The sequence below is a fragment of the Fukomys damarensis genome, unplaced genomic scaffold, assembly GCF_012274545.1.
Source record: "Fukomys damarensis isolate Sample0158 unplaced genomic scaffold, DMR_v1.0_HiC HiC_scaffold_19, whole genome shotgun sequence".
NCBI classification, from domain to species: Eukaryota; Metazoa; Chordata; class Mammalia; order Rodentia; family Bathyergidae; genus Fukomys; species Fukomys damarensis.
Window position 1 is genome coordinate 6,661,315 of NW_022900931.1, and position 27,108 is coordinate 6,688,422.

Below are 27,108 nucleotides of genomic sequence, written 5' to 3' on the forward strand. Positions count from 1 at the left end.
TTTTTTTTTTTTTGGTACCAGGGATCAAACTCAGGATTTTGTTTGTGTGAGGCAGGTGGTGGCACCATTGAGCTAAATCCCCAGCCCTGGGCCAGGAATCTTAATGACTCTCATTGCAATTGGAGATCTGGTCCTCCCCAGCCTTGCAGAAGAAGAAAACTAAGATGGCAATGGCTAGTGCACCATCATAAACCTGGCCGGGCTCCGGCGAGGCCGGGATGTGGGCCTGGGTCTGCATGACTCCCGGGCCCCCATCCCCTAGTGTGGGGCAGAGCGAGGTGAGAGGATGGTGCAAAGGTAGGGGTGCCAGGCTGGGCCCAGGCTCCCACTTCCTGCCTGACATTGACATCAGGACAGTATTGGGAGCTGGGCAGGCGTCAGAGATCTGGTCCTGCACTGCCTGAACTCAGCTCTCTCTTCTGTCCAAGAGGGATTTGCAGTCCTCCCAGAGGACCACTGAGATCACCAAATTCTTGGAATGTAATAGGTGCCTAATAAATGTGGCTCCTGCCCCTGGACCAGACTCCTTAGGTCTACGTTTTGGCCACAGCCTTTCCCAGCCATCTGAGCCACCCAGGGGACTCTCCAGCGCCCTCAGTTCCCACTCACTTGTTGTTGTAGAAGCTGTGCTTGGCGGCCAGGTTGGAGCAGACAGACGGAGAGTCCTTGGTGCCTTTGCTGATGATCCGGGGCTTACTGTCAAAGCAGATCTGCCCAGGAAGGGGAGGGGCTGGGACCCCGCAGGGACACCTGGGGAGGGGGTGGGCTGGGACCCCGCCGGGACACCTGGTTCCGGGGAGAGGGGACAGAGTCCCAGAGTCCATGACCCTTATGTCTGTGGCTCTAGTTCACAGGTAACCTGGCTGTGGGTCCTTCGCTTTCCTCCCTTTCTCAGACCCCACAACTCCCAATGCCTGGGGCAAAGAGTTTTTTGATGTCTGGGCCTCAGTTTCTTCAACTGTAAGCTAGGACAGTCACACCTGCTTTGTCCCACAGGCTCACAGAAGATTTAAAAATTAAATAAAAAGGAACTACAGGTGCTTTGTAACCTACATTCCACTACCCAGCCGTGGTCTCCAGGCCTCTGTCCCTGAGGGAGCAGGCACTCAGGTCAGGGAAGGGGCAGGCTGTGCTGCAGACAGAGCAAGACTGAGCCAGCAACACTCCAGACACAGACACGACACTGCCCCTGCCCCCTGCAAAGATAGGGCGCAGAGGGGAGGCAGGGCAAGGTCACCCTCAAGGCCCAGTGTCTCCTCAGGGGAGTCGCTGGGATCGGAGCTGAGCCTGGGAGTCTGAGGCTCAGGAACACGGCTCTCTGGGGAGGGCACAGCCAGGACACAGGCAGGAAGGCAGGGGCACTGAAGCTGGCTTGGCGAGCAAGGGTGTGGACACCTTGCTCAGCTGCTCAGTTGAGCAGCACCAACCACACCGACAATTGAGGATTTGGGGCCACCCTGGGCAATCCCCTTTGTGCCCAGTCCTATGGTCCTGGCTGTGAGGCCCACCAGGGGCAGCTAGCACCGGGACGTGGGCCTGGACTCCAGGCTTGAGGCTCAGCTCTGATCTGGACTAGCTGTGTGCCCTTCAGACAGCGCCTTACCTCCCTGGATTCCAGCGTCACTGAGTGTAAAGGGATCGCTGCTGTGAGGTGGGGACAAAGATCTAAAGCCTGGCATGTGACCGGCTGCCAAAGAGGAACAGGTGGTGGGGCTACTATCGTTTTCCACCTCTGCGTCGTGAGGGTGCAGGACAGATCTTGGCTCTAGCAGACAGGCTCCTTCCTCAGGGCCCACCTTTCAGACAGCCCAGGGATCTACTAGATCCACAGCTGGCCCCACCATGGCCTGTGGCAAAGGGGCACCCCAGCCATGCATGCACCCTGTACTGAGGGAGAGGCAGCGAGGTGGGCAGGCGGCAGGTACCTCACAGAGGAAGGTGAAGATGCCCTGGTGCTCCTTGAGGAGCTTGGCGATGGTGAGGCTGCCACGCTTGACACCTCCCAGTGGGTCAAAGAGCAGGTCGCGGTTGAGGGTGCCCTTCCGCTCCTCGGTCCACACGTCGATCTCCTCCTGATGGTAGGCGAAGGTGCAGTTATCCCCGTACTTACAGTCCTGCTTGTTAATCATGTCTGCAAAGAGGCAACAGGACACAGTTCCGCCAGGCGGGAACAGCAGCCTGCAGCGCCCCCGCAATCCCGCTGTGGCCAGGTGGGTTCAACACCACCAGGTGGGGTGCTGGTGCCTACTACTCCCCCAAGGATGCCAGGCCCAGGCCCTCTGTGCTCGGCACCTGCAGCGCTCGGTCATCACGCCTGCCTGCACCCTTAGGGCTGTCTTTAGCAGGTCAAGTGAGGCAAAAAGTAGGAAAGCGGGTGCCGGCGATTTAGCTCCGTGGTTCCTCCGCCTGCCTCGCAAGCACAAGGATCCAAGTTTGATCCCTGGTATCCCCCCGGAAAAAAAGTAGGAAAAGGGCTTTGTAGAGGTGTAAGAGCCTCTGTATCATCGGAGGGGTTTCAAGAAATTATTATTCACCAGGAAACGAGAATTTCAGGATCAAGAGACTGGTCTTCTGACTCAGTCAGGTTTCGGATTCCTTGTTACCCCCTGAGCCTTAGCCATCTTTTTCTGTGAGCAAAGAACACTGGGTTGTGGAGATGCATGGGATCCCCCATCTCTGGGCGCTAGCAGAGGCAGGTGCCCTCTGCCTGAGAGGGTCCCCAGGATCTGAGAAACAGCGTGTGCAGTGGAGTTGGGGTGGGAGTATTTGGGGAATAGCTAGGGCAGAGGGTGAGGAGGTAGATGTGGGTACCCACAGGCCTGGTACAATTTGGACTTCATCCCCGTGGCCACAGGCAGGGCTGCAGGGAGGACATTAAATGATTCAGAAGCTGAATGGGTGACTACCACAGGCCAGGACTGGGGACAGAGGTAAAGCCTCGGTGGCCTTTCCAAGTCTCAGCTTCCTCATCCAGAGTTATAAGGATGTCTCACAGTGAGTGGAGAGGGTGCCGCTGGAAAGCATTTAATCACCTGCCAGTTCATGAACCACACAGATGGGACAAGTTGGAAAGAGAAGAAAGCAAATAAGGCACGTGGTGATAGTCCACTTGACACTGACCGAACTGCCACAAGCCAGTGAGGACAATGACATAATCATTAAACAGAACTGACGTTTAGCCAGGCATGGCGGCACACACCTATAATCCCAGCACTCTGGGAGGCTGAGGCAGCAGGATTCCAAATTTGAGTCCAGCCTAGGCAACTTAGTAATTGTTTCAAAATAAAGAGTAAGAAGGGGTTAGGGAGAAAGCTCAGTACAAAAGCCCTTGGTATAATCTCCAGTGCTGGAAAAAAGATTAGTAAATAAATAAAAACTAACATTTATGAAGCCTCCTACATACACGGCAGTCCTAAGTGCTCTCTATAGATGCTCTCACATCCTCCTAACAACCCTCTAGGAGAAATCGGCTCTCCATGACTGGGGGACCTGAGTGGTACTCACTTGTCCATGGGCCCAGGGGGACAGGAGATGCTCATTGGAATGCAGAACTCATCCTTGTGGCTGTGGGGCCCCCCAAGCCTCAGCTTCCAACCTCCCCTGCAGCTGCAAGGGCCACATCTGCTCCTGTGACCAGCAGGGCAGTGGCTGGGAGGAAGAGAGCGAGGGCCCTCGCTGCAGCTCACCCACCTTTGCACAGGTAGTAGGAGCCCACGAAGCTAGTCTTGGTGGGCCGAGGCCGGATGCGCTTCCACGTCTGGTCCTCAGCACTGCGGAGTCGCCCAAGCAGGATGTCCCGCTTGCACTTGTGTTCCAAGCCCTCGCGGTAGGTGTAGTCGCCTGCCCTGGGGCCTGGTGCAGGGTAGACAGGGACAGTGAGTACAGGCAGAACCGAGGGGTAATGAGGATGAGAGCAGGCCCTGGCTGAGGTGGGAACCAGAAAGCCCTACTGGGGCCTCCTACAGCTGCCGCCCCTTCCCCGCTCGGTGCTCTCTGTGGACAGTGGTCTGGAGTGGGGCGCTGAAGAGCCACCATCCCCACCCCTTTCTACGACAGCCCTGACCACGACAGACCTGCGCATATCAAGGTTTGTTGAGAAGGACCTGGGAGGTTGGTGACTGGCAGAGATAGGGCCCCAGTGCCCAGCTTCCTCTCCTCCCCAGAGGAGCTCGTTTTCAGGCATGCAACTCCGCTGAGGCACTGGGCCTTTCATCCGGGGCTCCCACACTCGGAGATTCTCACCATCTTGGGGCCAGAAGGTGTGGCCACGTCTGGGACATTACCTGTCTTTGGGTAGCAGAGCTGGCAGGCCTGCTTGAATTCGTGGGTGGCAGCCAAGGGGTTCTTGATAAGCAGGGCGGTATTGGGCATGGAGGGCTCCGGCTGTTAATGGAGGAGGTCGGGCCCTGAGTGACGTGTGGGAGCCCCAGGACAGGCCTGGGCCCTGAGGTGGGGGTGTTCTTTGACCTCCCGTCCTACCCAAATACAGAATCGGTGCCCAGACCCTTTCAGCCCTTGTGGTCCAGAAGCCTAGAATATCAGCCTGGCCTCAAAAGTCCCTGGGCTGGCAGCGGAGTGTGGAGACAGTGGAGTCCACCCCACCCCACCCCACCCGAGGAACGGAGGCCAGGGCTGGGAGGTGCTGACTCACCGAGGGGACTGGCTTCTGAATGCTGCCTGGGGGCCGATGATCCTGTGAGTTGGTGTCCTCTGGACAGGGAGGAGACATGGGTATCACTGCCCTGCCACTGAGGGCATGAGGGGCCCCACAGGACTGAGAGAAGCCCCCAGGCCCCGGGTCCTCTCCTACTCACGCTGACCCCTGCTCCGTCTCCCCTCTGTTCTTGGTCACAACCTGAGCACATCCACCCCTCTGCCCCAGGATGAAGCCCGAGCTCGGCCTGGCTCATGGTTCCTTGGAGGCTGTGCCCCACTCGTGCCACCTGGGTCCCCGGTGCGGTCCCTGACCCTTGCACCTCCAGAGCCTGGAACTGCTTCCTCTGCCAGCCTGTGAACTTCTCTCCCGAGACCTGCCCCAATCACCACTTCCTCCTGTCCACCCTGCTGAGTCCTGCTGTGAGCGGGCTGCATCTGACAGTGGGAAGACAGTCCCACCAGGGCGCTGACGAGTCACTTTCCTCTTGATCCCTGGCACCCCCTGCCCACAGCCTCAGGGCCCTCTGGGTGGGAGCCCCCAGGGGGCCGGGGCCTTGGGGGCTGCGCACAGATCACCAGACTAGGCCCCTAGGGTCCGTTGCTACTGGAGCTCTGCCTTCTGGATGTGAACAGGACAGACAGAGGCTGGCTCCACATGGTACAACCCCCTCCAACCTCCAGAGACCAGAGGTGCAACAGGTCCTTGCAAAATGCCAGCAGGGCAGAGAGGCTTCACCACCCAGGCCTCACCCATGAAGGAATCCGGCTTGTCCAGTGAGCCCCTGGCTGACCCGAAGCTGTCAAGGGCATCCAGCCGGGTCTCCGAGTACGGCAGCAGGTCCAGAGGGTCCAGTGTGGGGCCTGGGGGGTCGAGGGCATCCAGCACAGAGGCAGCCAGCTTCTTGGAGGGGTCCATGACGAGGCCAAAGGAGGCAGGGGGTAGTGGGCTGGAGACGGGGATGGAGCCGCCCACCACGGGTGGCAGCAGCGGGGTCCCGCCAGGGAACACGGGAATCAGCTGGGGCAGCTCGCTGGGCACGCCACCACCAGGCAGGCCGCCCTGGACCAGAGACTGGGAGTGGGACAGAGGCAGGGTCAGGGGAGAGTGCGGCCGCCTGCCCCAGCAGAGTCGGGCCCTCTGGGAAGCAAGCAGCCTGCTGCTCGCTGTGGCTTGGCCTCAGCCTTCCATCCCCTCTAGAGTGGCTGTCTGTACGCTGGCCAGTCCCTCTCGAGGCCTGTTTCCCCAGCAGGGACACGTTGTGAGACTAAGAGACTTCAGGGGGACACAGCTCAGGGAGCAGGAGGGTGGCAGTGGGGCTCACCAGTGAGTCCAGGAGGGTGTCCAGCTCTGGCCCGAAGACGTCCCCGTCTGAGAAGTCATCCATAGTTTCCATGCTGGGGGCGGCCCTGCTGCTGGTATCCAGGGGGGCCAGCAGGTCCAGGACGTGAGGGAACAGGGGCATCATGGGGGTGGACGGGAGCAGGGCTGGGGATCCTCGAAGGTCTACATAGCAGTCTGTGGAGGAGGTGGACTCAGGGGCTGCAGGGACGCCGTGGAGCAGGGGTGGACAGGGAGTTCCAGGACCCAGGGCACTGGGCCAGCACCTTCCCTCTTCCCCAGCTCCACCAGGGACCCTGCCTCACTGCTGCCTGCCCCCAGAGGCAGGGAGTCAGTGGAGCCAGAGAGGTCCTGCAGTCCCACAGTATGGCCTGATGGCCTTGGGTCCAGCTGGAAGGCCACCACTGCCACCTTCCTCTGGGGTACACAATGCTCTCCAAGGGTTACGGACAAGGTGTAACCCTTCCTGGCAGCCAGTGGGGATGGGGAGGAGTGTTTCGGAAGTGGTGAGTGCCCCAGGCCTGGGAGGAGCACCAGGGATCAGTGGGGAGGCTGCTGCTGTTCTGACCCACCCAGCTCTCTACAGGGCTGGTCCCCATTTCTGCCCTGTTCTCTTGATCAGGGATACTACCTGTTTCGATGTCATCTATGGACCCCAATCCATTGCAAGTTCCCTGTGGAGAGGAAGGGCACAGGGATATTGGTCAGGCAGGTGACACAGGCTCAGACCGGGGGCCTGGCGCTCCCCACCTGGTTCTGCTGTAACCAGGGATGGATGCGAAACACCTGTCACACGTCAGCCCTGGGGTACAGCCTGGGGTCGGACAAGCATGGGCTATATGGGGGTGTGGGGTTGGGATGCACCTTTCGGGAGGAACACAAGCTTCAAGCCTCAGTTTCCTACCTGCCAAAGGCTCCAGACCAAGGGGGATGGCAATGGTGTTACAACCCCTCCGCACTGTGCCACAGATGGTTGTGGCTCAAGGACAAAAGTGTCCACCCCGAGTGACCTGTGTCCCCTCTCCCAGGTACAGCCCCAACCCCTAAGGAGGCAGAAAATAAAGGGGCCCCAAGGCAATGCACAGCTAATGTTCCCTTCTGTTCAAGGAAAGCTGGACCTGACTAGTCCCTCACCCTCTGTGGGCCTATTTCCTTACACAGCCACCACCTCCTGGGACTATTACAGGGCTAAAGTGACTGGATATTGTCAAGAGCTCAGAACAGGGCCCAGCACACAGGAAGTGCTTTATAAGTATTTATCAGATGCACAAGACATTTTTTGTTTGTTTTTGAGACATGATTTCGCTATGTAGCCTAAATTGCCCTCAAACTTGTGATGATCCTCTTGCTTCAGCCTCCCAAGTGCTAGGGTGACAGGCGTGCGCCACCACACCCAGCTAAATGCACAGGACATTTTAAAGTGTGACTCAAAGGCAGCCGGGCATGGTGGCGCACGCCTGTCACCCCAGCACTCGGGAGGCTGAGGCAGGAGGATCGCTGTGAGTTCGAGACCAGCCTGGGCTACACAGTGAGTTCCAGGTCAGTCTCAACTACATAGTGAGACCCCATCTCAAAAAACAAAATCAAAAACAAAGTGTGACTCAAAGGAGGTTGTCTTAGGTGTCCTTTCCAAGCAGACTCCCCTGCCTGGGCCCCACTTCTGGGGCATGTGTAGCAAGTCATTCCCGTACCCAGAACGTTCTTTCTCTTAATCTCCCTGGTAAGTGCCTGGGTGCCGCCTGCCTCCTATGTTACTGTGGAAAGCTGGGCAAGGTCTGGCCCCTCAACGTCAGCCACCCTTTCACAGAGGACAGCAGGAACAAGCACAGCAAGAGGTGTCCACTGCCTTCCAGGTGTGGCCACTGCTTCACCCCCACTGCTGTGTCCAGCAAGGTGTCACGCAGAGGAAGTGTGGGGCCAGGCTGCCATTCGCAGGGCGCCCTTCCAGTACCACCCGAGCCCATCCACGGGGGACACAGCTGATACCACAGTTCTGTCCCCAGGGTGGGTCTGCCCAGCACAGCAAAGCCGCACAGACTAAGGCAGCTGTGTGGGTCGGGGCTCTCATCTCTCCGCAAGTGCTGGACTTAGGAAATGTGAGGCTCTAGACGAACAGCTGTGATTCTGCCTGCACCCTGGGCCCTGCTGGACAGTCACCTCCCTGCCTCGTCACTGTGACTGTCAGGCTCCTCAACACTTGCTTAGCAACGAGGCTCATGGAGCCCAGGTCTCCAGTAGGTGCTGGCTGGGACTCTCCTGACTCAACATATCCCAAAACCACCACAGAAAGATAAGGAAGTACAGCCTGAGAGGAGTGGCCATTGCAGGTGGGGTCCCTCAGGATCTGAACACCAGCATGTCCAGCTGCAGGGCCCAGGCTCCCCTGTGCCCCCCAGAAGGAACTGGCCTTGTGCCCTGGGGTCACTCCTTCCCCACTCCACCTCTGCCAGGCTGTGCCCTGGCTGTATGTGCTGGCCCTAACTCAGCTCGTCCGAGATCTGCCCCACCACCTCTGGGAAGCCTTCTCTGGCTCCTGTTCCCACTGAGGGGATAGCTTGTGTCTGTGCAGGGCTCCTGCCTGTCTCCTGTGCCCTAAGAACTCCCTGTGGGGGCCGCCCAGGCCACCCTACTTCTAGGGCACTTGTGGAGTGACAGATGGGCAGAAACACGGGAGGCTGCAGGAGTCCCAGCCAACATTCACTTGGTCTGGGTGCCACCTACAGGATGCCAGGGCTGTGCCTGATCACCACCCAGCCCTCAAGTGTACCATGGTCACTCTGTGTAGCACTACGGCTGACCTGGTCCTTTCCACGACGGAGTGCGCGTCACTTGGGCTTTCTACCAACTTCCCTGTCTGTGACCAGCCCTGACCTCTGTGGAGACAGTGGCCCCCAGAAAGGTTGCAGGGACAAGTGAAAGGCCTGGCTGGGGGTGGGGCTCCTCGTGCCGGACACGGTGCCATCTGTAGTCCACTGGCTGGCGATGAGGTCACTGTACTGCCTGAGGTCACCCACGCCCCAGAGAGTGAACCTGAAGTTCTCACGGTGCATGAACTCAGACAGGTGGGTACAGGGTACGGAGTAAGGGTCCCAGCCCCATCCTACCTGATCGGCAAGGCCAGCCGCAGTGCCATTGCTGAGAAGAGAGAAGGTTTCCAATTCCTGCCAGGGATTGGAGAGAGGAGGGAAGACATGAGGATTCTGGAAGACTGCTCTCACTGTCAGAGTAACAGAGAAGCCCCGACACAGCTGCCAATGTCTACCGTGGGCATGAGGTTCCCTGTCCCCAGCCTGCCGCTGTCACCTGCCCTGTCAACCCAGGCCAGATTGTTTTCTTCCTGACCTGGGCAAGGGACTGAATGAAAGCACTCCTGCTCTGTGTCAAGCACAGTGCTAGGAGCCACGCAGAAATTCCCTCCTCTGCTTTCTCCCGTGAGGCCCCCAACACAGGCATGGTTATCCATCCCCATGGTTCAGGTGCACAAACAGGCGGAGCTCATCTGGCTCACTCAGGTCACGGCAGACCCTGGCTCGTGGAATCTACGTGGAGTAAAGGAGCCGAGCAGACCCCGATCGCACAGACTCCATGTGCAGGTCATTCGAGAACACGGGCTGAAGGACCTCAGTGCCAACCTGGTCTCCTCCCAGGCCGTGCAGGCGGCCGGGCGGGGAGGGAGTGTGCTCAACAGCTGCTGTCTGAGGTGAGCAGGAAGCCTTGGCCGTTCCTTCCTCTTCCACGAGGTTCCAGTCCTCATTCCAGGGCTTTCGGCCAACAGGGAGGAAAGGCCACCTGCTGTCACTCACTCTGCTGTCCTCACCCGGCCTGGCCACCTTGCCCACCTTCCCAGCAGCGCTAACCCCTCCCTCACCCTCATCTCCACAGCCCCCAGGGCCCAGAGCCACCCACCTGGGGCCTCTTGTATGCCTTTCGCACTCGCAGCCCCAGCTTCTGTGCCAGCTCCTGGCCCAACTGGGTGACACTTTCATCCTGGAGCAGGCGAGATACAGGGCATGGGGTAGGTCAGGCTGCACGGCCCACACACCTATGCTCCAGAGCCCTGCGCAGCTCTGCAAGGGGCCCCGGCCACCCTGTGACAGGCACAGAAGTGAGGCCCAGGAGTGACACAGCTGTGGAGTCATGGGGCTGGACTCACAAACCCGTGCTTTCAATTTTTGCTTTTCTTTGAGGGCAAAGGAATAATTCTGTTTTTAGTTTTTTTTTTTTTTTTTTTGGTACTGGCGATTGAACTTGGGTCCTTGTGTTTGAGAGGCAGGTGGCGGAACCACTGAGCTAAATCCCCAGACCTGTTTTTACTTTCTTTATTGTATTTTTTGTTTTGTTTTGGAGATGGATTCTTACTGTGTCATCCAGGCTGTTCTAGAAGTCCTGGACTTGTGCTTGCTTCAGCAGCACATACATGAGGAGTCCTGGACTCAAGCAATCCTCCTGCCTCAGCTTCTTGAGTGTCTGGGACAACAGGCGTGCATCATGGTACCCAGCTGTGGTATTTATTTAGTAGTACTGGGGATTGAATTATATCTGAATTATTTCTCACTGAATTGTATCCCCAGCACGCATGCATGCAAGCATTTCCAGACAGGGTCTTAAATTTCTCAGGTGGGGCTCAAACTTGGGTCATCCTCCTGCCTCAGCTCTTGAGGGCTGGGATTACAGGCGTGCGCCACCACACCCAGCTATGTACTTTTATTTTAAAATAAGGTCTTGCTAAGTCCATAGGTTGCCCAGGCTGGGCTCCAACATATGATACTCCTGCCTCGGCCTCCCAGAGTCCTGGATTTAGTCATGTGCTACCATGCCCAGAGAAGTAGGAAGTAAGGGACCTCTAATGTATTCTGAACAGTGTGTGTCTGGCCACTGTGCTGACTGCCTTGTACAGTCTGTACCCTTCTCCCAACTCTTTCATAGCCGTTATTTCAGGGACAAAATAGGAAGGGCATCTTACAGGCACGGAGCTCACCTGTGGACAGGAAGTGCTTTGTCTAAGATCACACTGAGGGTCAGTTTAGCCAGGCCTTGACCCGAGGGCCGTTTGTGAATTTGTCACCCCTAGGCTGCGGGTCCTGGTGGGCACACGTCTCTGCTGATACAGGCTCTTGGTAAAGACAAGTGAGTAAATGGGACAGGAAGGTGTGCAGCTGTGAGGGGCCAACCCGTGCTCAGGCTGTCTTGTCATCTGCCATTGTTTTCCCACCCGATGACAACCCCAATACCAGGACCCCAGCACATATGACACTGCTTTAATCCTCAGAGCAACCCTGTACTCAGAGTGCAGAGGTCAAGGGCACAGACCTGAGAATCCTAAAGTTCAAATCCTGCCTCCCCCTAGCTGTTGCGATCTTGGGTAATTCCTTTCTCTTCACTCTTCTCTATCTGTTCTTTTAGAGTACTAGAGACTGAGCTCACATTCCCAGCTCCCAGTATAATTTTTTTTTTTAATGTTGAGACAGAGTCTTGCTAAGTTCCTAAGTTGCCCATGCTGGACCTAAACTTGCGATCCTCCTGCTTCAGCCTCCCAGACTGCTTGGATTACAGGCTTGGGCCACTGTGCCTGGATCCTTTGCCTTTGAAAGAGATACAATAAGAGATCTATCTCCCAGGGCTGTGGTGAGGAGTGGGTGAGTTAATGCCCAGCAGGAGAGTTTAGCAGAGCCCAGTATACAGTCAGAGCTGAGTGCAGAGATAACTCCCCGTCAGTATCTGCGACTCCATGTTGCAGAGAGAAGCCTGAGGCTCGGGGACAGCTGCTGGTTTGAACTCACGTGGGGGAGTGCGAGGGAGCACCGGCTGCTGCACTCATAGGCCTCCTTGTGGCGTCCCAGCTCGTTGAGGGCTCGTGCCTTGCGGAATAGTGCACGGATGCTCTCGCCATCCAGGTCCAGCGCCTTCTCGCTGTCCTCCAGCGCCTTCTCGTACAGGCCCTGGGGGAAGGAGCTGCCGCTGTCAGCGAGGGGCCCTCACTCCCCTCAGGCTCTTGTGCTGCCTGCAGCTGGGCAGAGCAGAGCAGAGCAGAGCAGAGGTAGTGCTGGGGTTGGGCTTGGGGACAAGGGAGTGTGGGGGGAGTGGGGAGGGGAGGGAGGGGAGGGAAGATCAGGCGGTCAGACTCCCACCAACGCCCAGGGTCAACTCAGGATTCTAACTCAGTTATCTGGGACAGGGCTAGGACATCAGCATTATTTTTATTTATTTATTTATTTATTGGGGTTTTTTTGAGACAGGGTCTCGTTATGCAGTTGACACCGACCTGGAACTCACTATGTAGACCAGGCTGGTCTCAAACTCACAGCGATCCTCCTGCCTCAGCCTCCTAAGTGCTGGGACTACAGGCGTGCGCCACCACGCCCGGCTTCGGTATTGTTTTTAAACACTTTTTATTATGCATCTATATCTGTTTTGTTTTGTTTTCTGTTACCCAGGCTGTCTCCGTTTTCTGGGTTGAAATGATCTTTCTGCCTCAGCCTCCAGCGCGTAGCTGGCACTACAGATGTGAGCTGCCATCACAGCTCATCTGTACTTTTGAAGCTATCCTGGAGAGTCTGTGTTGCAGCTAGGGTTGAATGGTGGGGTTTGGACAGGAGGTGGCAGAGCAGGGACCCAAGGCACGAGGAGAGCAAGGTGAGAAAAGGGGCGTCAGGCTCACCATTGTGAAGTAGCAGGCGGCCCGGTTGACATGCAGCTTACACAGCAGCTCTCGGGGCAGGGCCACCTGGTCAGAGGCCGCGTACTCGGCCACGTTCAGTCCCTCCATGTACTGCACCAGGGCCTGCTTGTAGTCCTTCTCCCGGAACAGGTCATTGCCCTCGGCAAACAGATTCTGCACCAGCTTGAGCAGGAAGGCCTGTGCGGGGTGGGGCATGGGCTGGTGACTGCTCCCTGCCGCCCAGACACACGACCCTTTTTCCTGACACCACCCCTCTCTGCCCCATCATCCAGCCCGGCCACACTCACCTCATACTCCTCTTGCTTTAGGGGGAGGGTTGACCTGCCAGGGAAAGAGAGGGACACGGGGGCTATGTGAGCGCATGGCTGCCAGCCTGCGGAGGCCCTGGACGGAGCTGCAGGCCTGTGGTCACGGCAGGCAAGGGCTTCATCTCAGCCCTTGGTGCCTTGTTGACAAGGGGGAGGGGACAGCATGCAGGCCAGCCATTCCCATAAGGGACCTGCATTTCCCCTGGGCTCCCCTGGGTGCTCAAAGGGCTGCAGGTACCAGCCCAAACCCTAGGAAGCCAGCCCTCTTCTAACAGCAGACACAGTGCCTCTTGGGGAAAGAGGAAGCCAAGGCTGGGCCTGGAAAAGGCAGAAATAAGGGAGGGTATAGGGGCGGGGCTAGGGCAGAAACAGTAAAAAGGTGCATGCTTATAATTCAGGTTATTCAGGAGGCTGAGGCAGGAGGACTGCAAGCTCCAGGTCAGCCTAGGCAAATTAGTGACTTGGTGAGAAATTTTAAAAGGCTGAAGATGGGAGGCTGGGGATTTAGTTCAGTGGCATCACTGCCTGCCTCATAAGCACAAGGTTCTAGATTTGATCCCTGGTACAACAACAACAACAACAACAACAAAAGAAAAAAAAAGGCTGAAAATGTAGCTCAGCACAAAGACCATGGGTTAAATGCTGGTATTGGAAAAAAAAGGAAAACAAAAAAAAAAAGCCAGAAGAATATGGAATACCCAGCACAGAAACTGAAAGATAGCACACAGCCCACAAGTGGAGGCTGTCAAGTTATTAGACGATCCCCAGATGCCTGCAGGTGTGCAAGAGAAGGAGCAGGAAGCGTTGGTGCGGGGGTGCTGGGTACTGAAGGCTGACAAAATACACGAGACCCACAGGTTCCCGGGTCAGGGTGCAGCCTGCGGAGCTCACGCTTCTGCCTTGCTTGCCAGCCCCTTGCCCTCTCGAACCCCTCCACTCCCGGCGCTCACTGGAGCGCAGGGGCTCCAGCTCAGAAGGGGCTCAGCCAGCAAAAAAAGGGAGAACCTGAGAGCGTGGCTTTAGGGGATTCCTAGCCCGCCCCACCCAGCCGCCGCCGCTTACTGAATGAACTGCAGCCCCTTCTCGATGTCCGCCTTCCGTTTCTGCCTCTCCATCAGTCTCTGGGGGGAGAGTGCCACCCATCAGCGGGCAGCAGGGCCTGCTCGCCACCGCCCGTCTCACCCCACTCGGCTGGCTCCTCTCACTTCACAGGGGCTCAGCATCTTTTGGGTCCACAGGACTATCAGGATCAGACCGTGCCGCCACCACCCTCCAGGACCTTGTCCCATGCAACTCAGTTCCTCTGGTGCCCCCAGTGGGCAAAGGCCCCCATCCTTTTCCGCACATGGCTTGGGATCAGGACTGCTCAGGACACCGTCGGATTCAAGGGAAAGACCTGTGTCACCACCCAGCTCCACAGGAAGGAGGACACAGGCCATGCAAACTGATGGCTGATACTGAAGGTACAAGGGTGTACTCAGTTCCAGCCCCACGGCCCCTGGACAAGCTAATTCTCCCAGCAGTGCTGGATGGAGTATCGGTCTCTGCACCGTCACTCCCCACGGGCACGCTGCAGCTCAGGGAGTCCCATCACGAGCGGGCAGGCAACCAAGGCCGCGTCTGAACCCAGAACACGCTGCCTTTCATATCCACCAGCAGCACCTCCATGCATGCTGGTGACAGCTGCCCAGAGAGGAGGGCCAGGCAGCAGCAGGCCGGCATACCCACCTCGCCTTGGCAATGCCAGGGCATAAGGCTCAGGCCAGGCCCGGCCTCAGGACCTGGTGCCCATCCTGCTTCCCTCTACCCTCTCTGGTGCACCCATGGCTGCCATTCCCCATGTGGCCATACCACATTCACACTGGGCAGAGGGACCGCGACACAGGCACTGGCACAAACCCCTCAGGGTGAGTAGGTAGAGGCCTAGGTCTGATCCCAGTGTTCACAATCACTGATTTGGACCTCACTGTCCCAAGGGGGAGGTGGGGGAAGAGCAGGTCCTGCCACATAGGCTGCCGCCAGGGCTGGGAGGTGACAGGTACGCGGCACCTGCTGCAGATCAGGTCAGTGTCACAGGAAACATGTGGGCCAGGGCCAGCACTGCTTCTCCCTCTTGCTAAACACGCTGCAGGTGATTCTCAGGTTAGACACTGGCTGTGACCCTCTCCTCTGATTGCAGGAGCCTGGCAGCAGAGGTCCTGGTCGCTCAGCTGGTTTCTCTGTCCTCAGCTTCCTGATGGTGAAACAAAGCCCTTAGGCCCCAGTCACAGCAGAGCCTATGGGCTTCCTTCCTTCCCAAACTGCAACAGAAATCTCCCTACACAGCCTTCTCCCCTTTGAGTGGGCCCATCACCCCTTGTTCCTCTGATGCACCCAGAGCCTGGGGAGTCACAGGGTGGGGGTGTCAGAGCCCATCCCTGCCCTGGACAGTGCTAATCTAGCAAAGAAGACAAGGGTGCACCACCTGGTCTGGCCCAGCCCCTGCAAGGGAGGCTGCAGTAAGCCTGACCAAGAGGACCACAGGGCACGGCCATGTCTGCTGAGCCCTCTGTGTCAAAACCCAGACTCTCTGCCAGTCCCTAAACAACTGTGCCAGCTCCTCACTGTCCCCCAGACTTGATCTTAAACTAAAAATTTTAAAAAGGCCAGGGATGTAGGTCAGGGGTAGAGTATATACCTAGCATGTGCAAGGCCATGGATTCCATCCCTAGTCCTGGAAAAAAAGTGTTTTTTCTGTGATAAAGACATGGATTAAAAAAAAAAAAAAGACATGGATTTTGAGGACCAGTGGTGACACACTGTTGACTGAGTGTCTGTGTCCTTCCCACTCACAAGCTGAATCTCTGATCCCTAAGGCGACTCTACCTGGAGACAGGACACACACAGAGGTCAAGGGTAAATGAGCTCAATAGAGCTGGGCCCTGACCCAATAGGATCAGGGTCATTTATTTTTTTTCTTTCTTTCTTTTTTTTTGAGACAGGGTCTCACTATGTAGTTGAGACTGACCTGGAACTCACTATGTAGCCCAGGCTGGTCTGAAACTCATGGCGATTCTCCTGCCTCAGCCTCCCAAGTGCTGGGATTACAGGCGTGCACTACCATGCCTGGCCTGGGTCAGGGTCATTTTAGAGATAGCAGCATCTTGCTCTCGCCCATCTTTCCTCCCATGGACACACAAGGAAAGGCCATGTGAGGACACAGCGAGGTCTGTCAGCCAGGAAGAGTCCTTGACAGAAACCAAACCAGCCACACCTTTCTTTTTTCTTTTGTGTGTGGTACTGGGAATTGAATCCAGGGGTGTGCACATGCCAGGCAAGTGCTCTAGTGCTGAACTACATCCCCCTTCTCCACAGTCTTGTTAAACTGCCCTGGCTGTCCTCAAACTTATGACCCTCCTGCCTCAGTCTTCCAAGTAGCTGGGATTACAGGTATGAGTCACTTTACCCAGCTTCAGCCAGCACCTTGATCTAGGACTTCTAGCCTCCAGAATTTAAGAAAATAAATGCCTGTTGTTTAACACTTTCCCATCAGCTTGAACCACTGGTGGTACATGCAAAACTATCCTCACTGGCAGTGAGACATACAAATTACAGCCCTGTTGTGAATGTGGTAAACCAAAAGTCACCACTGGCATTTTGTTACGGCAGCCTGAGTTGAGAGAGTGGTTAAAGGGTCAGTTGTTCTCAACTGAAGAGAGAAGTGGGTACTTTGAAGGTGAGCATGAGGCACAATTTGGAGGGGGCACCTAAAGAAAAAAAAAAAAAGCATGTAGGACATGAAAACTTCCAGGATTAGGATTAGACCCATGAAGTGGCAGTGAATGTTTCTAATCCCAGCACTATGGGAGGCTGAGGCAGGAGAGTGCCAAGTCTGAGCTCAGCCTGAACAAATCAGAGACTTACCAAGACCCTGTCTCAAAAATATATAAATAAATAAAAAGTAAATGTGTGTGTGTGTGTGTGTGTGTGTAATAAAGGGCCAGGGATTTAGCTCAGTGGTTCTGCTGCTTACCTCACAAGCCCAAGGTCCTGAGTTTTGATCCTCAGTACAAAAAAAAAAAAAAAAAAAAGGGGATTTAGCTCAGAGGTTCGGTGGCCTGCCTTGCAGGCGCAAGGACCTGAGTTCAATCGCCGGTACCAAACAAACAAACAAACAAAAAATATATATATACATAAAATAAAAAGAGCTGAGAATATAGCTCAATGTGAAGCTTCTGGGTTTGAGCCCCAGTAACAGAGAAAAGAAGGAAGGGAGGAAGGAAGGACGGAAGGACGGAAGGAAGGATGAAGGCCCAGATGTGCCCAGGTTCTGCAGCCAGGCAAGACAGTCCCTGAATCCCCGACTCCAGGTTCCTATAACCTAGGAATTTCAAACTGGATCTGCCTCAAATGGGCTGTTTCCCAAAATACAGCTGTGAACTAAGGACCCAACAGGAAATGACTCTCTCAGTATGTCACCACAGTGTGTGGCTGCATGGCCAGGTGCACACATGATCTAATCCAAAGTCTCTATTCAGTTTCTTACACCTCACTTGCCTCATCTTGAAAGCAAAGAAAACAATATGTACTTTATAGGGTGGCTGTGAGAGTTAAATGAGCCATCTGGCACACGGTAAGCCTTCAATTAATATTATTATTCTATAATCACTATTATTACTTAAAAAGACGGGAGGGGACCAAGAGAAGAAGGGAGGGGAGAGGGAACAATTAGGATATGTGATATCCATGTACCAACCTCCCCATGATGAATGCAATCATTATATACTGTAAACATGTACCAATAAAACTTGAGACTTGAAAAAGAGATGGGCAAAGAACGTGAACAGGAAACTCACAGGAAATATAAATCATTAATAAAAGACACAAACTCACTGATAAAAGAGCCACATACTAAAAGAAGAAGCCACTTGACACTTGAGACTAAGATGAGAAGAAAGCCTGGTTGAGGTTCGACCCCTGGTACCAAAAAAAAAAAAAAAAAAAAAAAACGGAAAGCCTGGTTGATGAGGGTAGAGAAATAGGTATTCCCAAAGCCTGCAGTCATTGAGAGTGTGAACTGCAATCATCTTTATGATGCCGCTTAGTAACCTCTGCAGAAATGAGCAAGGCAGGCACTCTGGCTCTTACAGAATTCAGCTTCCCTTCTTTCCTCCTGGTAAAGCCTCAGTTTTGATCCTTTCCCAGGCACTGGGCTAAGCCAATCAGTCCTTTTCCCTTGGCAATGACTGGCTTAGGCAAGGGCATGTGACATCATCCTGGCCAATAAGAAAGGAGGAGAAGGCAGACAATGGGCTTCTGGGAAAGAAAAGGACTCCTATTCCTGCCATACTTTGTATGTCCAAAGCATAATAAGGTAAATGCACCAGGGATGGCAGAACAGGAAAAAAAATACTTAAGGGCATTTAATGACCAATCCAACTCCAAAAATTAAATCCCGGTCTCTCTAGACCTGTGCAACTTCCTCTTTTTGTGTTAACAAACTCCTACTTTGAGGTAGGAATTCTGAATCTTGCAGCCTCAAAGCCTTCCAAATGGTAACATCTGTTTTCTTTGACCTGGAAATTTCACTTCTGAGAATTTAACTTATCCAAATCCTTGCAGAACTACAGAATTACATTTGCACAGGGGCGTGTTGTTTTTCAGAAGGAAAAACTAGAAGCAGTCTTAACTTCCACCAGTAGAGGATTAACGTAATTAAACTGTAGCATTCTCATACCGCAGAACACAATTTTACTGTTGAATCAACTTGTAGTTCTGGAGATGCTTCCATGCACGGTTGAGAAAATATAAAGCAGATTTCAGAATACTTGTGCTGTAGGATCACATCTGTTTGTGATGCGTGTTTATATGTAAAGAAGGAATATGAAAGAATATTCTCCAATTTATCTGCTTCCCTGTGGGAACTGAGAACTGTCAAAGAGAAACAAGGCACAGAATCCTTCCTTTCCGCTCTCCTCAGAATGGTCTGGATTTCTTGCACATAGCCAAGTATTATTCTTGTAATTGGAAATACAAGATAAGACAATTGATTTAAAAGCCAGCTCAGTAGGGCAGGGACCGAGTGGTAACCAGTATCCTGAATGTTTGCCGTGGGTCTGCCAAAATGTCCATGAGCTCTTCTTCCTGAGAGAGTGAACCATCCACTGACCTGGGGACGAGGAAGGGAACACATTTTTTTTTCTTTTTGGGGGGGAAAGGTTTGAAAATGACAGCCCTCCCAGCACTGGCCTACAAAGTGAGTTTAAGACCAGCCTATAAAGTGAGCCTCTGTCTCAAACAAACAAAAAAACCCAAAATTGCCAGACATGGGTGGTGCACGCCTGTAATCCCAGCACTCGGGAGTCTTTGGCAGGCAGATTGCCATGAGTGTGAGGCCAGGGGGCCGATGTAGTGAGTTCAGGGCCAGCCTGAACTACAAAGGGAGACCCTGCCCCCCAAAATAAAATAAAGACAAAATTTTTGAGACTCAGATTTTCATTAGACCAGGAGGGACTGTGCCAGCATCTTCAAACTCTCCATTCACAACTGCTGACTGGTTCCCATGCGCCGAGCGCCATCCATGTTACTTTACAGCTAATAACTTCCTTAGAGCGTTGAAACGGCCCTCTGAGACAAAAGCTGTTACCATCCCAGGCAAAGAAGGAATCCGGGATATAAGTAACTAGACTCAGGTCACAGAGCAGGTAACGGCGGAGCTGGGATTCACATCCAGCCTGGGCCCAGGGACCACAGACACCATCATCACCTTTACCGTTTCCCACAGGTTAATCAGAACCCACCCCAGGACCTCTTCTCCATCACGTTCAAGCCTTCCTCACCTCAAAGTACTCCCCTACCCTGATCCCCAATCCCGCTCTGGACAATGTTCCTCCTGTCTTGGTCACACTTCAGGGAGGTGTTGACTATACTGTCACATCCTTATCCCACTCAAGTCCCCAATTCCCACTCCAGCCACTGCATGGTGCTTGCCAAAGGCTTCCCAGACCCATGGGTCTAGCAGAGGGACAGCTTTTCACTCTTCCTGGACCCTGGGTCACACTTGCCACTTCCTGGCTCCCATGAGGCTGCATTCCTGTGCCTTGCCCCTCTCACATCCTCCTCGCAACTCTTGGGTCCAAATATTCCTGTTTTGGCTGCTCTTCCTCTGCCCAGATTTCAAGACCGATGCTCCAAGGTTCCACTTAAGGAACAGAGCTCCTGCTCCCTGGATGAGCTCCTGTGTGTCCTGATCTCACAAGTCATGTGCATGGCTCCCTTCCTCTCCCCAGGCTCTGACCCTTCCCAGGACATACCTAGCCAACTTCTACTCATCTTTTTTTTTGAACCAGGGATCGAACTCAGAACCTAGTGTTTGTGAGGCAGGTGGCAGCACCCATGAACTAAATCCTCTATTCTTTACTCGTTGTTTTTTTTTGTTTGTTTTTTTTTTTGTACCAGGGATCGAATGAACTCCAGACCTTGCACTTGCAAGGCAGGCAGCAGAACCACTGAACTAAATCACCAACCCCCTCTATTCATCTTTCTTTCGGGGGGTACCATGGGTCAAATTTGGGTCCTTGTGCTTGTGAGGCAGGCAGTGGAACCACTGAGCTAAATCCCCAGCCCTTCTACTCATCTTTTTTGTCCACAAAGTCTTTTCCATTATCTCCCCCACCACTTTCTTGTGCGCTATTATCATCTGTTCTCAGCGAATTCTTGATTCCTTTCACCTTTACCTCCTGAACATTTCTCCATTCTGCAGCCCAGCCCATCTTCACACCACAGCTGTCTTACTGGTCCTCATCATCTCTTGATAACAGCCTCCAACAAGCCCCCTCCAATCTGCTCCCACTTGAGAGCCTGGGTATCTAACACACAGGCCAGTGTCACGGCCTTGCTCAAAATCTTTTGAAGAGCCAGATGTGGTAGCACACACCTGTAATCCCAGGACTTGGGAGGCTGGGGCAGGAGGGTCACCATGAGGTTGAGGCCAGCCTGAACTACATAATGAAACCGCATGTGTGAAAACAAACAAATGTGGGTTATTCAAAGGTGAAAACTCAATAAGCTCTTTCAAAGTTCAGTAACGTGCCAAGGCAAATTTTCTAGTTTTGAAAATATATCACAGCTATGTAAGACGTCACCACTAGCCAAGTGGACTGGCACATGCCTGGAATCCCAGCTGCACAGGAAGGTGAGACAGGATAATCGCAAGTTCAAGACCAGCCTGGGCAATGTAGCAAAACTCTGTCACAAAATAAAAAGAGCTGGGGGCGTACCACAGTGATAGAGCAGTTGCCTAACAGGTACAAGGCTCTGGGTTTGATCCCCAGCACGCAAAAAAAGAAAAAAAAAAAAAAGTCACCATTAGGGGAAGCTAGATAAAGGGGACACTTTGTACTATTTTTGCAACTTTGTGTGAATAAGAAGTTAAAAAACAAACAGGACCTCCCATGATACCAGTACTACTGCCAGGAGGACAAAGTCCAAGCTCCTAGTCCTGGCGCCTGCAGCACTACAGGACTCGCCTGGCCACCCCTGCCCCCCCCAGTCCTGCGGTCTGCCCTGGAATGTCACACTCCAGCAGGGAGGCCATCTGGCTTCCTCCTCTGTGATGGGGGGGGGACCATCCTCTACAGCTAGAGTTGTTTTTTGTATGGTCTCACCCTGCATTCAGGCTGGCCTTGAACTCACTATGTAGCCTAGGCTGGCCTCAAATTCCTGGTGATCTGCCTGCCTCAGCCTCCCAAGTGCTGGGATCTACCACACCCAGCTCCCAGGCTTTCTTTAAAGCTCAGCGGGATGTCTCCTCCACCAGAAAGCCTTCCTTCCTGGACCCGCACCCAAGTACTGCACCTCATGCCTCCCCTAGCGCATTGAAATTACATGCTGGGGCTGGGTGTAGCTCAGCAGTAGAGCATTTGCTTAGCACATGTGAGGCACTGGGTTCCATTCCCACACGTGCGCACACACAATTTACATGCTTCCGTCTCTATCTTCCACCAAACTATGAGCTCCTGGAAGACAGGGCTGCATCTGATTAATCTCTGAGCAGCCCAGAGGGTCATGGCTGAGGAGCACGAGCACTTTCTGAGGAGCCCAAGAATCCTAGACAGGAGGAAGCAGGCTCACATTAATCAGCCTCTGACAGGCACCTCCTCCTGCCAGCTATTACTGGCCGATCTCTGAATGCAAGCTTAGTCTTCACAAGAAGGAACTATTACACCCCCAGTTTGCAGATGAAGAAACCAAAGAATAGGGGTTGAGGTAACCTGCCAGGGCTGTACAATTACCCAGGGCTGGTGCTGGACTTGCAGCCTGGCAGTTGGCTCTGAGTGGACACTGTCACCTCCAACCCAACAGCACAGCTCCTCCGCCCCACCTGCCCACCCCCTGTACCCAGAGCCGGAGTTTAATGAAAGAGCAGTGAGCTTCACAGTCTCTCCAGGCTGCAGATGCTGCAGGAGCTGTCCTGGCCTATATTTCCTCCTTCCCCAAGGTCCTCACCTCAGAACCCTCTGCTCCATGGGGGTCAGGGAGGGGCCACACCTTATCTCTGCAGATGCCCAGCAGGAATTCTCAGTGGAGAAAATTCAGGGGCCATAAACTTGGATGGGGAAATGTCCAGTGACCCCTATATGCTATTTACCACTGCCTCCGATGACATACACAGGCCATATACAGTGCACTGCAGTCATATTCTTCAGCTATGTGTGGCCAACACTGCTCGATTCTTTTCCTATCACTGCAGTTACTGGAGGCAATGAAATGTTCAGGCTCATCACAACTTCACAATTACAGTTGTATCAGATTCACTGATACATCTTGTCTTTTAGTGAATTCTGAAGGAAGTCCAGCTATAGTTCAAGAAAACCAGTTTCTTCTGTAATCCCATGTATTTATTCATTTATTTTGGTTTTTGAGACAGGGTCTTGCTTTGTAGTGCAGGCTGGCCTGGAACTCACAGTGACCCCCCTGCCTCCGCCTCCTGAGTGCTGGGATGACAGGCATGTGCCACCATGACCGGCTTACTTCATGCATTTTAAACATAGTGGCCAGAAGCCCCACGTGGTAGGGCATGCTTATAACCCCAGCACTCTGGGAAGCTGGGGCAGGAGGGCTGCAAGTTTGAGTTCACCCTGGGCAATTTTGTTTTGTTTTGTTTTGTTTTTGTTTTTTGAGACAGTCTCATTATGTAGTTGAGACTGATCTGGAACTCACTATGTTGCCCAGGCTGGTCTCGAACTCACAGGATCCTCCTGCCTCAGCCTCCGGAGTGCTGGGATTACAGGCATGTGCCACCACGCCCGCATACCCTGGGCAATTTAGAAAGACTGTCTTAAAATAAAAAAGAGGGCCAGGGATGTAGCTCAGTGGCACCTCGCCCGCCTGGCAAGCGCAATCCCCAATCCCCAATCCCAGGTACCACAAAAAAGAAAGGATTTGCCTCAAATTTGAGGCCAGTCTGGGAGAGTTCAACAGTAGCCTGAACTGAGCAAGAGCCTGTCTCAAAAAACAAATAAAAAATAAAACTTTTAAAAAAGGTCAAGGGCTAGGGATTTAGCTCAGTGGCACTGTACCTGCCTTGCAAGTGCAAGGTCCTGAGTTTGATCCCCAGTACCAAAAAATTAAAATTAAAAAAAATGTCAAAGAAGGGTCAAAGATGTAGCTTAATTCAAAGGCCCTAGGTTCAAATCCCAGTATTGCCAAACAAAACAAATATAGAGGTGTCTGGGAAAATTTAGAAGCCCTATCTAAGGGATCTCTTATCCCCACAGTGACCCCGAAGGTAATGTCCACAGAAAAGCCACTCTTGGATGGGATCCTGACTGGCCCAAAGCCACACTGCTGCTGAGGAAGAAAGCCAGCCCTGCTGGCTCTGCCCCAGGCCCCAGGAGGAATGCAGGTTAAGGCCGGCGTGCAGAACGGATGCCCACTGGCCTCAGCAATCCAGTTTGTTTTCTTTGCAACTGGCCACCTTTCCCAGAAACCATGTTCAGGAAACCTCCAATCATCTCTCCACCCCTACCCCTAGCCACACTAAGAGTAGGCAGCAGAGCGTGATCCTCCTCCCTCCTGCGGCCATCTGGGCACACAGGGCTGTTACTTTCATCATCTTGTTTCACCCTCCAACAACCTGGGGCCAAACTGCATGGAAAGGGTCCAACCCTCACCTCTGCCTCCAAGTGCCCAGGCTCCATCCTCTCCATCCAGGCCCACGGATGAGGTACTAATGTGAGACATATAAAAAAAAATAACCCTCCTTTAAAGACAGAGAGAGGGCTAGATAGCAGAAGTTCTCCGTAAAATCCTTGGAAATCAGAAGTGAACAAAAAGAACAAAACTACCACCCCACAGCTCAGTGGCTCCTGGCCTAATATGGTGCAGGGCTCTTTCCAGCCTGAGGAGCTGGCTGCTGGGCACTGCTCCTGCTAGGGAGGTCTCACGGAGCCTTCAGGTACCCCACCAGGCATCAAGAGCTTCTGCTTGCCTCAAGTGCCCCATGATGACAGAGAGGCAATCAAGTTGGAGCAGTGTAAGGAGCCATGAAGTTTACCGACCCTAGGTTCAGCCCCACAACTCTCCCAAGCTGGCTTTTGGTACACCTGGGGGAGGCTTGGTTTAGTCATTTGCAAGTAGGAGCTGGTGGTTTGGAGGCTGTTCTGCAGATTTACATAGCATGGCTCCCCCAAAGGAAGTCAGAAATCCATGTTTCTGCTGAACTGGGTGCTTTAGAAAGCACCTGCAATTTATAAAAATTATCCCATAAGACCAGTGTGATAGCACACATCTGTGTTCCCAGATCTCTGGAAGGCTGAGAGGCAAGAAGATCACAAGTTCAAGCCCACCCTGTACAACTCAGCAACTTAGTGACACCATCTCAAAAAGGTGGTGTGTGTGTGTGTGTGTGTGTGTGTATGTGTGTGTATGTGCGTGTGTGTGTGTGTGTGTGTGTGTGTGTGCGTGCACTGAGGATATAGCTCAAGTGCAAAGGCCCTGGATTCAATCACTGGTACCACTAAAAACTTAAAAGACTTTTTTGTTTTGATCAGTCATTACTGATTCTTTGCAGTTTCTGTTTGGGGCCCTCCTTTTGATAAAAACTGTCCTGTTCAACTTATTCTTTTTATTCATTTATTCAACAAATAACCATGAAGTGCCTTTATGTGCAAGGAGCTGTACCAGGTACTGCAAGAACACAGTTAACAAGGCCCCTAACCTTATGGACCTTGTCATTTGGGGAAGGACAGAAGCAGGTCAGTGTTAAACCCACTAGGAAAGACAGAGACAAGAGTTGAGAGAATTCTACCACTGAACCACCAATGCCATATGTAAGAGTTGAGAAATTTAAACAGGAAATGTATCAGGGAGTGGTAGCAATAGACCAGCAGCGTAGGAAAGGACTTTAAGAGGAGGTGACATTTAAGAAAGAGAAGGAGCTGTCACATGAGGTGGGAGGGGGGAGGTGATCCTGGCAGAGGTCAGGGTGAGAGCGATGGCCCTGAGGTAGGAACAGACTGAGCGTGTTCAAAGAAGGAACAGGACGCCAGCGTGACGAAATCATCACGCCCCACATCAAGCCGGCAAGGGGAGCTGGAGCTGCGAATGACACACAGGACTCTGGGTGCCCTGCCCTGCATTCAGCAGCCTGGAGAGAGACAGGGCATGGCAGAGAAAGGCCCAGGGATAAGGGTCCTCTTGATCCAGGGAAACCTCTGAAAACACTTCAAGGGGCCCAACCTTGACCTTCCCAGCAGTGCTGTGACCCCAGCCCTAGCAACATGAGCTGACCAGAAGACACAGCTACTGCCCCACATCAGACACCTGGTTCCCTTTCTGAGTCACGGTATGGACCCTGTGGGAAAAGCGAGGGTGCATGCAATGGTTCAGTTTTCTTCTGACAAACAGTTGCACCTCTTACTCCAAAGGATCACAATGACAAATGTGACTGTGGGCACAAACACTATACATGTTAGGGACAGGGTGTCCAGAGAGATAAGAATGGGCTAGGAGTGGAACTCAGTGGCAGAATGATTGTGTAGCCTGTGTGAGACCCCGAGTTCCACCCTTAGCACCATAAAAAAGAGAAAAGAGATGTGTGCAGACCAGAAGTAACTGGACGGAATCTTTCCCGTGGGCCAGAAAAGACCTTGGACTCTACAGTCCAACTGGCCTAGCTCTACCTAACTTCCTGTTTTACCACACTTGTGATCTTGGATGTATTTCTTTCTTTTTTTGATTTTTTTGAGACAGTGTCTCAATGTGTGGCGTTGAACTCATGGTGATCCTCCTGCCTCAGCCTCCTGAGTACTGGGATCACAGATTGCTCCACTATGCCCAGGTATTGTGGATGTGTTTAATTTCTCTGAGCCACAGTCTCCTGGTCTTAAATGGGGCTGGTAATAACTGTTCCTACCTCAAAGAGTTTTTGTTTGTTTGTTTGTTTTTTGGTACTGGGGATCAAACTCAGGTCCTTGCGCTTGCAAGGCAGGCAGCAGAACCACTGAGCTAAATCCCCGGCCCCTCAAAGAGTTATTAAGTAGAGTCCAGGAGAGAAGATACAGAAGGTGCCAAGCACTGTGCCAATATAGTGCTATCAAATATATGATGGCTGCTGTCACTACCGCCATCCCGTCTCGGCCTCTGAGCTCAGCAGCTGTGCCTGACCTGAAGTGGAGCAGGCAGTTCTGAAGCAGAGATGTTTGAAAGGCAGAAATGCTCACTTCCCTCCCTGCTGCCCCTCAGCCTGCTCCCAGATGGAGCTATGCACACCTGCAAAAGCCATCGCATCACAGCCTCAAAGAAACAGGCTCCCTCCCGAAGAAACAGGCTGGATGAGGGAAATAAAAAAGGCAGGAAGGAGCTCTGTGGCTGGTGATGACAGAGAAAGTAAAGCGAGCCCTTTCTGCAGGCCATTAAATATGATGGTTTCCGCGGGGGCTCCAGGGAGCAGCAAGGTTGTCACTTCATCACCGGTGCAGCCAGGCCTCCTCAGAAGTCACCTCCACCTTCTGCTCACACTCCGACCCCATCCGTCCCTCCTCTCCCTCGCTAGTCCCAGCCTGGGTCAGCTCCCAGCCACACAGGATCTGCTCTGTATCTCTGCCACTTTTACAAGATCACCTACCCTCTCCACGCTATCTGTA

General features: G+C 53.5%; 1 protein-coding gene across 1 annotated transcript in view; it reads right to left on the reverse strand.

The window, feature by feature from the left end:
- The window catches only part of Zc3h7b (zinc finger CCCH-type containing 7B), a gene marked incomplete at its 3' end in the record, with an annotated part of 20,672 nt that extends 6,569 nt beyond the window's left edge, over positions 1–14,103 (reverse strand). Inside the window, exons 1-15 of the mRNA XM_010634468.1 lie at positions 14,045–14,103; positions 12,962–12,995; positions 12,654–12,851; positions 11,776–11,934; positions 9,902–9,982; positions 9,628–9,756; positions 9,100–9,156; positions 6,627–6,669; positions 5,979–6,196; positions 5,407–5,728; positions 4,652–4,710; positions 4,284–4,383; positions 3,691–3,852; positions 1,926–2,131; positions 610–710 (exon numbers count right to left, since the gene is read on the reverse strand). Coding sequence (XP_010632770.1) covers positions 610–710; positions 1,926–2,131; positions 3,691–3,852; positions 4,284–4,383; positions 4,652–4,710; positions 5,407–5,728; positions 5,979–6,196; positions 6,627–6,669; positions 9,100–9,156; positions 9,628–9,756; positions 9,902–9,982; positions 11,776–11,934; positions 12,654–12,851; positions 12,962–12,995; positions 14,045–14,097 — 1,922 coding nt within the window. The remainder of the gene's footprint in view (positions 1–609; positions 711–1,925; positions 2,132–3,690; positions 3,853–4,283; positions 4,384–4,651; positions 4,711–5,406; positions 5,729–5,978; positions 6,197–6,626; positions 6,670–9,099; positions 9,157–9,627; positions 9,757–9,901; positions 9,983–11,775; positions 11,935–12,653; positions 12,852–12,961; positions 12,996–14,044) is intronic.
- Positions 14,104–27,108: the final 13,005 nt, after the last annotated feature.